The 12,873-nt window shown below is 36.3% G+C and overlaps 1 protein-coding gene across 2 annotated transcripts in view; it reads right to left on the bottom strand.

Annotated features, from left to right (window-relative positions):
- Window positions 1-4,872, bottom strand: part of LOC150099665 (phospholipid phosphatase 1-like) — a 137,902-nt gene extending 133,030 nt beyond the window's left edge. For both annotated transcript variants that reach the window (XM_090404376.1, XM_090404375.1), the window contains exon 1: window positions 4,757-4,872. In XM_090404376.1, the coding sequence (XP_090260502.1) occupies window positions 4,757-4,868 (112 nt within the window). In that variant the 5' untranslated portion in view covers window positions 4,869-4,872. The remainder of the gene's footprint in view (window positions 1-4,756) is intronic.
- Window positions 4,873-12,873: the final 8,001 nt, after the last annotated feature.

Genomic DNA, 12,873 nt, shown 5'->3' with positions numbered 1-12,873 from the left:
GTGTATTGTTGACAGCTCGTAATGAATGCACGTGAATTCCCAGTCATTGGGGTGAACAGAACTGTTTTTGTGAAAACAAAAATTTGCTGCTGCGATGCTTACTTTGGTGGATAAAATACTGTTAGTGAAATTGTCTTACGTAAGTGGGGAATCGGTAGTGGAAATTTTAAGAAAGTTTCGAACGCAGAAAAGAATGAAGAAAGGTCAAGGTCCTATCACTTCTGCCAGAATACAGTCTCTAATACGTTTCGAGAAAACTGGATATTTGTCAGATCGTCCTCTAACATGCAGACCAGTGTTATCCAAAGCCTGTACCAGCATTGTGGTATTGCAAATGAATGCCCTAGAGGCAAAATCAACAAGCGGTATAAGCAGTGCATGAGAAGCTGCAAGAATCACAGGCATAGCAAAAATGTCACTATTCCACATCCTTCATGGTGTGTATTCATCACACCAACAAATTTTTCTTTTCACAAAAACAATTCTGTTCATCCCCCGTGACTGAAAATTTGCACGCATTCATTATGAGCTGTTCTATAAAATGTAGTACACCGTACATTTTATAGAACTCGTTTTCACGTATTTGCAAATGATGCAGGTGCCTTGCAAGTGAATTGCAAGGAAAAAAATCCCCTTCCTTGCAATTCACTTTCATGCAAACCGCACTCTAATATACTAATTTTTATGAATTATTGAAATATCCATGAACTTATGGGATACCCTGTATATCCCACACACAGGTAATGAACAGGTGCATCACCTTATTATTAAAATCCTCTGGATTAGAATAGCTAGAGAAAGTTTTTTTTTTTTTTTACTTGGTTATAAATTAAACTAAACCTGCCAAGAAATTATATTCTTGTTTAATCCATTATCCAAGCATAAGCAAATTAGTATCTTCACAAATAGGCTACTTGTATATAAAAGTGTATGTAACAGTCTGGATAGTGGCCCATCCAATAATGCACTGCATTATGCATGCCCAGAAGGAATGTATGCTTTATCATTACTAAGGCAATTAATGTGAAGTCATCGGCATCTATATAAGCATCCCAGTTGTGAGGATACTTCACATGCAAACTTTGTTTGCTTACACTTGTATATAGGATTAAACAAGAATAGAATTTCTTGGTAAATTAAATTTAATTTATAACCATATGAAAAAAAACTTACTTTCTACAACTTATCCAAAGTATCCACTGTCTTCAATATCATCATACCTACTCATCCATCCTATCCTAGGATGGGTTGAGTCCCCTCCTACTGAGGAGGCTTACAGCTAATTAATGCAAACGGATCGGCACTCCTTGCTGTATCCCCCTAAGGGAAGTATTTCTGTCTGTAGTCCGTGTGTTCATGGGACTGGTTTGCCTGTTCTGGGGGACGAAAAACCCGAGTTTTCAGGTGAAAAAACCCCTACCTCTGTGAGACCGGCTAACATCTTTTGTCGAAAGAGAGCAGATAATGGTTCCTCGTGTCACTGACGGGAATCGAACCCAGGTCTTTCCGACCAAAGGGCTTTGTCTATACTGATTGAGCTACAGAGGCTCATCTTCAATATATACCAACATCCAGTGGTGGCTGGTGAAAATTTTAAGTGTGGGTGCTGCATATACAAAATAAGAAAAAATAATTCATTTTTTTTTAATAACCAATAAATAAAAAAAATCAGTAACCAATTTATTAATAAGTAAATTTACATATTACAAAAATTGCTTTATTAAAAGTATTTCACCCTCACTACGAACACACACCAATAATAAAAGTTGCGTGCACAGAAATAACACGCGCAAGCATACAATATATCTGTAGCAGCACTGCTGAATGAGCAGTGACGGTTTCGACACTGCATTAGGTCACAGTGCATTTGTTTTGTGTAAACAAATGCACTGTGACCTAATGCAATAATTGATAATTCAATGCACTGTGACCTAATGCAATAATGCGATAATTGAGAAAATATAATCAATAATTGAGAAAATATAATCGATAATTGAGAAAATTTTCATATTTTCAACAGTGACATTCATCATAATTCAGCCTTGTATTTATATAAATAAATAATTACGTTATTTTAACAGAATAACATAAGATTTATCAAAAATATTTCACTCTCACCACGAACACACACCAATAATAACTTCATATCTCACAGAAATAATGTGCACAAGCATACAATTTATCTGTAGCGACACTGCACAACGAGCAGTGTCAGATTCACTTGTTATGTGCAGTGACAAGTGCAAACGAATATCAGTGAGTCTAGCTGGAACTGAACAAACGTGATAATTCTGACATTTGTTTTGTAATCCTTGCAGACAACCTCACCATCTGCCTCTCTGGCTTAATCAATCAGGGTTTTCTTCAAGGCTTGCCACTGAATCTCCAAGGTTTAGTTCCCGTTCGCAAACTCTTTCATTTTTTCTTCAATAATCTTTGTGAATTTTTGTCTACAGTTCACATCTGAGAGCTGCCCAACTTCTATTCGCTTTAAAACTTTCTTACATGTTATTCTTTTCAAAATGAAATTCAATTTTATCCTGCTCAAGACTAAATAGTGATCGCTTCCAATTTCAAATCCTCTATACACTCTGGTGTCCTGCACGAGGGAGAAAACATCACTATCAACAATAACATAGTCAATGAGACTTTTCTTATTCCTCTCCATGTGAATTTGTGCACATTTTTATGTTGGAACATGGTGTTATTAATAACCAGTCCATGTCCTGAGCAGAAATCCAACAGGTATTTGCCATTATTATTAGCTTTGCTCTTTTCTCCAAATTTTCCCAAAATATTTTTGTATGTCTGACAATCATTTTCTATTCTGCTATTTAGATCCCCAAGAAGGACCAACTTTTCCTTTTTCATTGTGTCAGATGCCTTCTCTAAAGCCTCAAAAAATTCCTCTATTGCTACCTTTGTAGAACCTTCTGTGGGACCATAGACACAAATAAGTCTCATTGTCCAGTTTCCCATTATCATATTTGCCCAAATCACTCTACTTGACACTGTCTGCCATTCAAGAAAATTAGCCTCCTATTTAGTGTTGAATACTATGGCTACTCCTTCTTTTCCTTGATTGTCATTGCCTGAATATAACATTTTGTATCATTGCTCAGAAAGATCTCACCAGTTTTTTTCTTTTTTGTTTCAGTCACCCCTATTATGTCGATCTGATACTTATCTAATTCTTCAGCTAGCTCCATTTCTTTGCCATTCAGGCTTCTTATGTTGATAGTACTGATCTTTAACTGTGGTGATGTTGAGTTGGGGTGTGCTTTCAGATTTGTTCCAGTAGCTGACTTTTCGCTGTTCGCCCTGGTTCTCTGGCCAAAACAACGGGGCCTTGTTTAATCGGGCGATGCCCCAATCAGCATGAAATTTTGTCATGTTGTACCATCATTTTGTATTTTGGTTTATGCCAATAAGAATACACTTTGGTCGGCTAAATCCCAAATTGCCAGCCCATCCTCGTTCGTTCAGTATCCAGGTAGATACCCAAGAGGGTGCACCATGAGAAGGTGAGGATTGGAGATTAGGTCAGAAGCCCTGGTCGGTTCTCCGCATTCCTTTAAAGGCTATGTGGAGGTCTTCTCTCAGTTATACAGCTTTGAACCAGTTTGGCAAATATTTAATGGCAACAACAGCTTGCAATGGTGAATATAATCTGGAAGGGGAAAAAAGGGGAGGATAAATACAAGCTGGTGCATTAATCTTGTTGCCATTGCTGACAATCAGGAGAAAGTGGTGATCTTATTCTAGAGCAGTGCTGCTTCTTAAACATTTTGAGGCTGCAGAGCCTGACATATTTCTTCTTTGCATAACCCCAATGGAAAAAAAAAAAAAAAAAATATATATATATATAATTTTTATATATATATGTTAAAGATACCAAGCTATTTTAAACCTGGTTTTACTCCAATTTCCCAAGTAAGCAAACAGACAAACAAGTCAAGTTGCCTTTAATACATAGCATCATACATCTCCTCAAATAGATGGGCTGTGCATTAAGGGTAAATATTAAGAATAGTGATCAGAGCTTATTCTACCTTTACCATCAGCTGCCCTGACTTTGATTGTCAGCTAGACTCGCAATACGTGCAGGCACATACTTGACTTGTCTGCTTGCTTACTTGGGAAATTGGTGTAAAACCAGGTTTAAAATAAATTGGTATCTTTAACATTTATTATACCCAAGGTAAAATACTTTCTACACATATATATGTGTGTGTGGGTTCAAACTCCTCTCCGGACTTCGGCTGCAAGGTTACATTACACTTAAATCAGTGATAGCGTATGCTTTTTGTCAGTGTCGGTAGTCTTTTTACTCATATGATAAATAAATGTAACAAATAATTAGTTATATCAACACCTTCACGTAGGCCTAATAACTGATGAGTAACGCTCCTAGCAACGACCCTTCTCCCCAATAGACGTAGCTTTGCCAGATAGCATTTCCATATTGAATGAAGAATTTCCACATTCAGAAATTAGATCGGTGGAACCCCCAGTGTTTTGTGACACAGTTTAAGAAATATTGCTCTAGAGTTATCAGACCGTTTCGAAATCTCATTCATTGCCTTGAGATGGTCGTGGTTGTCCAGAATGTTTACTATATCTATTGGGATTTGGGAGATACCAGATAATAATAATAATTAAAAGTGGCTATATTTCATTTAAAGTTGTAATTTTTTTTTCTTTGAAGCTACTCTATTGAGCAGTCCTGAAAAATATCTGAAATATATATACGCACCCAGCAAATTTAACAGGGAGGCTAACTTAATTTTGCACGATTTCTGCAGTACAGTTTTTTTATAGAGTAAGCGTGCAAATCCGCAGAAAAAGCAACTGCACTGTCTCAACATAAACTGAACTATTCGTACCATATCGGCACTACGAAAAACAACGAAACCAAAATATCATCATCTTCTGTGTTAACAAAATCACATGAATTACCACAGGAAACAGCACTTGAACAGATGGTGTCAAAGTGACACCTACCTTCTTATTCCCATACGGAAAAAATCGATTATTTTATAATAATTATAACAATAAAAATAATTCCCGAATAATTACAGGAACGTAATGCCAGATGTTCTCTATTCAGTTTGCCTGTTGGGCAGCAGCTGGCGTTGGTGTAGATGATGATGGTAGTTGGGGTTCGTTGTAGTTGATGGACTGAGTGGTGGAGACATAGCTGTAGACATAGGTGCCCTCCCTCGATGATCCCCGGAGGTGTTACGTAATAATAATAATTTATATGTCATACTCTAGAGATCACCCGATAGATACAGCATCTTGTTAGTTTTTTCAGACCTTATGATTCCATAAAATACCATTCGTGGTTTTAATAGCAATTTTTTTTTTAAACTTAATGATGCGTTATTCTATGAGACTTTTCCATATTTTTGATAAAAATAGGCAATCATTCCGATGCAAGTTCGGGCGGTGAGGCAAGGTTTCTGCGTTCTCCTTAAATAAAGGTTCAAATTTGTGTCGACATCGATGTAGTAGGAGTTTTAGACCAAAGAATCTTGTGGTCTGTGTCTATCCCATGTGTTGAGCCAATCCAGATTGAGCAAATTTCATATGGTAATTATATGATTCTCTTGTATTCTCGTATTCTTGTATTCTCTTTTCTATTGAACCACCAGTTTAATAGGATAGACAGCAGTCACAAGGAACTTAGTATAAACACGGTAGAGACATCGGTGAGCGTTAATCTTTTGAAAAGGGGGAAACAAGATGAGTGTTTATTCATACATATAAAAAGCAGCCACTAAATCGCATTTCATCAGAATTCTGGAAATCAGTTCTGAAACGCATGAAATGTATGGGATTGAAACTCGACGTACTTTTTCCTTGTTGTTTAGGTTATGTTTAAAGAAGTCAAAGAGATGGTGTGTAGTCCTTTCTGAGAAGCCATCCAATTTCATATATTGTTTGATATTTGAGAGTTCTTCCTGTAATTGATGAGGAGACGAAAAATTAGTCTTAGCCCATCGAATTAAAGATTTTATGATTTCTGTCATTGAGAAGGACAGTGTGCAGGTTGCTGAAGAATGTAGCGTCCAATGAAAGTGGGCTTTCGATACACTAATTGAGATTAAATCACCTGACGGTGAGTAGATGAGAAGAATGTCTGGAATATCTGTCCATAGTGAATTTAATACAAGGATGATAAATATTTATAGTAATAACTAAAAATGCTGTTGAAATTTCTTTATTGTGAGGCCGAAAAAAAATGTTGTCAATATACCGAACCTAAAATAATGGAATGGAAGAATTTGATGAAAAAATGATCTCGTCTATATATTCTAAATAAAATTTGGCTAGGGCAAAGGAGAGTGCACTTTCTTCCACTTGGTTGTAGAATTTGTTTTGACAAAGTATCCAGAATGCTTTTACTATTTCTTGTGGGAATGTTTCAGAAAGTATCTGCAATGTCTACTTAAGAGGTACGTTGTAAATAGGGTAAATAGGTAAATAGGGATTCTATCCGAAGCTCAATATAAAATCAATGGATAGTAGTGAAACCTTTTTCACTTTTTTCTAGAAAATCCTGAAAACTCCACTTCATCCGATTGTATACTGTATTGATTCGCCTATGTATCGCAGAGCCAAAATTTTTAGCAAACCTGCTGAAATCGCTTATTGTCAAACCTCTCTCGTTTATAAAAAAATTCTTTGGATTTCGTAGACAAATTGAAAAATGTTTCCATGCAGTCTACTGAGCTAATGGTGAGCTTCGAGATAGATTCAATATAGAATCATTCATTTCTAGAATTCGTTTTAAATAAGATGCATAGCACTTTTATGATGCGCTATAGTGAATTTATAATGGATCCAAACCATATAAAAAATCCGCTAAGCCTTCTATTCCTCTATAAGGAGCAACCGAGGATATATTAGCTCTATCAAACTTTTAGAGACTGAGGGGGTTATTCAACTCCACCGGTGGCAAATTAGTTACAGTCTGATCCAAGAATATCTGTTATAAACGGCATCGTCTAGTTATAAACGGAATCCAGTGCAGAGATGCCTGACAAGTGTTGCCATCTAGTGGTCCACAATCCTATCACTATTTACCATCTGAAATAGTGTGATCTACGGTAGATTTTCTTGAGTTTATAACATAAACACCCAAATTTCCTATACAAAAACGGCCTACTGTTGACCGAAAGCCTTATCGATAACATGAACACTCGATTAACATATATTTCGTATATGTTATAATTACATATATTATAATACATACATATGGTATGTATTATTATATACTATATTCTTATAACAAAGTAATCTAGAAAAAAGAAAATGTTATTAAAGAAAATCATAAAGATGTGAAATCACGTTTACAGAACTGTACTGCACTGTATTTATCGATACCATAAGTTTATATCGTCTGTTTCATCTTGTAAACACTAGATGAATCGTCTGTCTGTCTGTACCTACATCAATATTGTCTTATATGACCAAAAAAACTGTAGATGTTATATGCATTATTAACACTAGGCATCAAAAATGAAAATATGATGTAAAAAATAAATTCATATTTATTTACGTGTATAACAATTCAGTGGCGCACTCAGGATTTAATCTTAGGAAGGGGTGGCTGAGTTGAGCAGCGATTTGAGAATACACACTACGCATCGCAAACGACCGATGACTGAGCATCTGTAATGATCGCTAATTCATAAGTAGTGTTGAAATAGAAGACACCACACAATATAAATAAAAAAAAATGAATTTTAATCAGAAAAAGATTTTTGGAAAATTTTCTAGTGCTTTTTTTTCCTTTTTCTTTGTGGGTGCCATGGTCCCCCTTCCCCTCCCTTTCGGGTTGGGTGCGCCATTGTAACGATTCATGCACTGATAATGAAGGATCAGCAACTTTATGGTATTCTAGTAATAAAAATTTTATTTTATGCTAATTAATTAATTTAACCAATTAATAACAGTTAATTTTATGCAGTTATGGTTTAATACTGAATCTTTACGTTCGTCTACATTTCTCTCGACTGCGAATGGCGTCATGTACGGTCTGCAAGTCTTTGTTTGCATAAGTTTTGATAAATTTGGACTTTTTAGGATAGATTTGTGTATACTTTATGGTAGTAAAAGATAAAATAGACTAGTATATACATATATTTGAAGTGTCGTCTACGAGTTTTTTTTAAATTGTTGCAAATCTCCAAAAAATATAAAAATATTTATTCCAGAAAAAAAAAACGTATAAGTGGAACCGCGCAGTTCAAACCAGCGTTCTTCAAGGATCAACTGTAATAACAAGGCCAGTGTCTTTCAAGTATTTACAGAATCTCATAAAAATTTTGCTTCATGATGTCACTTTGGCCACTATCGTCATATGCAATAAAACACCACATCAGCAACATGGTTTAGTGAAGGAGAATTCAGGCCACAGTAACTTATCTTTTATAATTCCATGACCGCTGAATTGGATAAATCTAATGGCTACTATGGTACTGCTGGATTTTGTAAAGGCTTTTCATAGAACAGTGCATGCAATTCTGATAAATAAATTGCTGCATATGGAGATGGGAATGGAGTTGGTGATGTGAATAAGAGTGCAAACGCCACTCTTTTGCACACAAAAATAGGGTGATTCAGAGAGAGAGAGAGAGAGAGAGAGAGAGAAAAGACAGTAATTTATTGAGGCATAGAATTCAGTAGAATGCTTGCAACTTGCAGCTTGCTATAGGACTCTGAACTTGTGCCACTACTATTCCATTTATACATTAATAATAGAGGAAATAATCCGAGGAAAAATATTCATTTATTTGCTAATAATGCAAAATTTGGTAGAACAATAATAAGTGCAGATGATGGGATGATTTAAATATAAAAGTATCGTCAAAAGAGAATATATGTCAGTTTAATGCGCCAAAGTGTAAAATTATACATTTGGAGTGAAAAGATTATCAGACAGTGCCTTGTCGCTCAGTGGAAATGCTCCTTATACTCCTCAGCGCAAAACCGCCCGAAGAAAGAGCCTTACGAATTCGATTCTAGTCACCGACTAGAGGAACTTTTCTAAACCTTTTTATCGATTGGTTTCCAAGTTAGTCGATCTTGCGGCAAGCGGGTTTTTTCTACCGGAAAATGGGGTTTTCATCCTGAAAACTCAAGAAAATCGCTCGCAGAACCGACTCTATTTTCAGACATTAAAACACTATTGTGTTATGGTTAGGTACCACGAAATAGCAACACTTGTTAGTCGTTTCTTCATTGCATGCAGATTAATTAATGATAGCTTTGGGACAGCTATCTCTAATTGGCTACCAGTGGAGATTGAAATGTCCAGTCAGTCTCAAAAAGTTAGACAGGGCTAAAATGGCCTCTCCTACTCCCTATACGCGAATGAAAAGGCGTTAGCTGATTTTTTTTGAAGATTATCAGACATGTACCTTTATTGATGGAATAAAAGGAAATTGATGAAGCCAAGGAATTATGGAGTGTTGGTGGATAAAGAGTCTAAGATTAGAGGGTATTGCAAAATTTAATAACATAAAACAACTAATCTGATTGATTGCTTACTGAAGAAAACCCTGACGGGCAGAGAAAAGAAGGTTAATATTCCTCTGTAATATGCTTCAATTAGATCTCATCTTAACTGTTGTACCTAGTTCTGATCACCTAGGTTTCTTGGGAATAAGGAGGAATAGGAGTGTGTCCAGAAGTGAGTGGCCAAGAGCATTGCAAGTCTATGGATTCTCCTTTTGAAGATAATTTGAAGATTTGTTGGTTACAGATATTGGTTAATTGGCATAAAGGAGTTATATTATTACAACACAGAAATAAATGAAAGGATTTTACAAGTAAAATCATGACTGCTGCTTGAAGTACTAGGGAATCATCGCTGGTAGTTTAGCATGACTGTAGTCAACAAGGATATAGGGAGTATATTTTATGCTCAGAGAGTGGTGAAAGAGTGGAACAGGTTGCCAGAGTCTGTTGTGGATGTGAAGCATGATAGATATTGTGTGAATATTGAATAGTGCATGACATAATATTTAGGGATTCCTCAAAGAATCTATCAAATTCATAGAGCTGTTGGTTTAATAATAATAATAATAATAATTTTATTCGAAAGGACACTCGATGAGAGTCTCTCGTTCTGTTGAATCGGTAGAATTAATTCTTATAACTGGACACACAGATTTTCGTATCTAGGTCATTTTCTGCAGTTGTCAGAAAAATAGTTGGCATACCAGAGACACAAATGATAAAGCAACAAGCATAGGCAGACTCGGTCTAAAAATATCGGCTGCCAGGAGACAAAGGGGGCTTACCCACAACTATAAGGCTATCACGAAATTTTTATAAGAAAATAAATAAAATTTTCAAAAAATACATAAGTGGAAAAAAGGTACAATTAAAATTTTTTCGAAATAAATATATATATTTTTTATTAATTACAGTGTACATATATTGGACATATTACTGGCAGTATACAGTAGATACTAAATGTAAAAACAGATTGTTATAATTGAATTAAATTTTTTAAAATTTTAAATAAATGGTGGATATTTTGAAATGGTTTGCTTGTACCGAACATTTTACACATTATTATTATTATTATTATTATTATTATTATTATTATTATTATTATTATTATTAATTCATCCAACTCCAAGGAGTCGACAGCCTCATCGAGGGAGGTCCTAACATTATGTCAAGAACAACTATTCGATATTCACTCAGTATCTATCATACCTCGCCTTGAACTCATTCACAGTCATAACACCCAAAACAGACTCTGGCAGCCTATTCCACTCATCCACTACTCTCCAAGTAAAAAACCTAGCTCTAACACCCTTGCTAACTGCATTCTTGCCAGCTTCCATCTATGGCCCCTTGTCCTTCCACCACCAGTCCTATTGTCAAAAATATCATCTGAATTATTTTTATAGAAACCCTACAGTAATTTCAAAGTCTCAATCATATCACCACTTTTCCGCCAATCAACCAATTTTTGCAACCCCACAAATCTTCAACCTATTCTCAGACGATTCATCCATAGAACTACTATCAGCTTGATCACTCGTGTCTGGATCCTTTCCACCACTTCCTCCCTATCAAAACGAAACCCTAGCGCCCTCTCTGGGCACAGTAGTCTAGATGGGGTCTTATCCAGGCTCAATACAGAGGAACAATAACTTCTTTCTCTGCTTGTTAAAGTATTTTTCAGAAGCCAAGTGATTTGATGAGCTGATTTAGCCACTTTTGCAATGTGTCCCCCTAAACTTCAACTCCCTATCCACCAACACTCCCAAATCCCAGGCCTCATCAATCTCCTGGATTATGGTCCCACCAATGTGATATACTGCTGTAATCTTTTCACCCCAAAATGCATCACCTTACAGTTTGTCACATTAAATCGACATCCATTTTCCTTAGCCCAGTCCTCCAAACTATCCAAACCATCTTGCAAAATTTTGACATCCTGTGCACTCACGATTGCTCTACCCAGCTTTGCATCATCAGCAAACAAGTGAACACTTCCTTTCAGATCCTTTCATATATCGTTAATGAACAAATTAAAAAGTAGTGGTCCAAGAACAACCCTGCAGCATACCACTAATCACAAGTCGTATTTTTGATTCTACTCTTGAATAAACCACTCTCTGATATCTCTCCATAAACCACCCTGTTATCTATCTCACCAACCCTATATCCATCACCATATGCTACAGTTTACTGATTAGAATTCAATGTGGTATCCTGTCAAAGGACTTAGCAAGGTCCAGTAGAGACACTGTAAACCCATTACCCTTATCCAGTTCAGCCGTCACTGTATTATAAAACGTGAGTGAGCAAGTTACTAAGGCATGATCTATCCTTCACAAAACCATATTGTACCCCATACAGTATCCCATTTTCATCTATCCAGTCCTGTATTTTTCTCTTGGATAATTTCTTCAAGACCTTGACAACGATTCCTGATATGCTGATCGGTCGGTAATTTACAACAGGAGCCTCCTTTATGCCGTGGAACTATTTTCCCCTCTTTCCACCCCCTAGGGACTAACCCAGACCCGAGACTCAAATTAATCAAAATGGTCAAGGGCACTGACAATTCTTTAGACGCCTCACATACGCACGAGCTGATATACAATCCAATCCCACAGATGTGACATTGAGGTTTTGTAATAGACTGCTCACCTCCAATTCATTAACCACAATTCCCGTATAAGCTATTGGATCATTCATTCTAGCAATGTCACCACCTGGATGATATATTCTTGCAAAGTGCTAGCTCAGTAATTCAACTATATCAACTGATTCGGTTACCTCCCTACCATCGGCATTCTTTAAAATCATTCTGCCATATATATTTTTTCTTTTATTTGCAACATATCGAAAAAACTGTTTGTAATTCTCTTTAGCCTACATGGCTAATGATCTTTAATAATCCGTTTTTACTTTTCTTACCACACTCGTTACCCTTCTGGCTTTCACTTTATACCGTTCATGTGCCTGCCGGTCACCTTTCTCCTTAAATTCCCTCCACAGTTGTTTCTTTTTTTGCAGCTCAAACTTAATTATATTATTCATCCATTTAGCCGCTACTTAATTTATTATTCGAACTCCATTGTACATACAGCCATTGCCTCATGCAAACACTTCCTAACCGCCTCCCATGCACTATCAACATCCAGCCCTTGCAGTTTATATGCTATGCCTATGAACCAATCAAACTCCTAAGCTTGCCATACTTACCAGCCCGATAATTTCACATGTTCCCTGTCTTAATTGTAAATTACACACCTTTAGCCACCTCCGAAGTCAAGACCCAATGATCGCTCTCACCAATTGGTGGCAACGTGGTCATATTCGTGACAGCCA

The sequence above is a fragment of the Typopeltis vanoorti genome, chromosome 14 (genome assembly GCF_054136105.1).
Source record: "Typopeltis vanoorti isolate ZY-2024b chromosome 14, IOZ_Tvanoo_1.0, whole genome shotgun sequence".
NCBI lineage: Eukaryota > Metazoa > Arthropoda > Arachnida > Uropygi > Thelyphonidae > Typopeltis > Typopeltis vanoorti.
The sequence above is the reverse complement of the archived record's forward strand: the minus strand, read 5'-3'. Positions and strand labels throughout refer to the sequence as shown.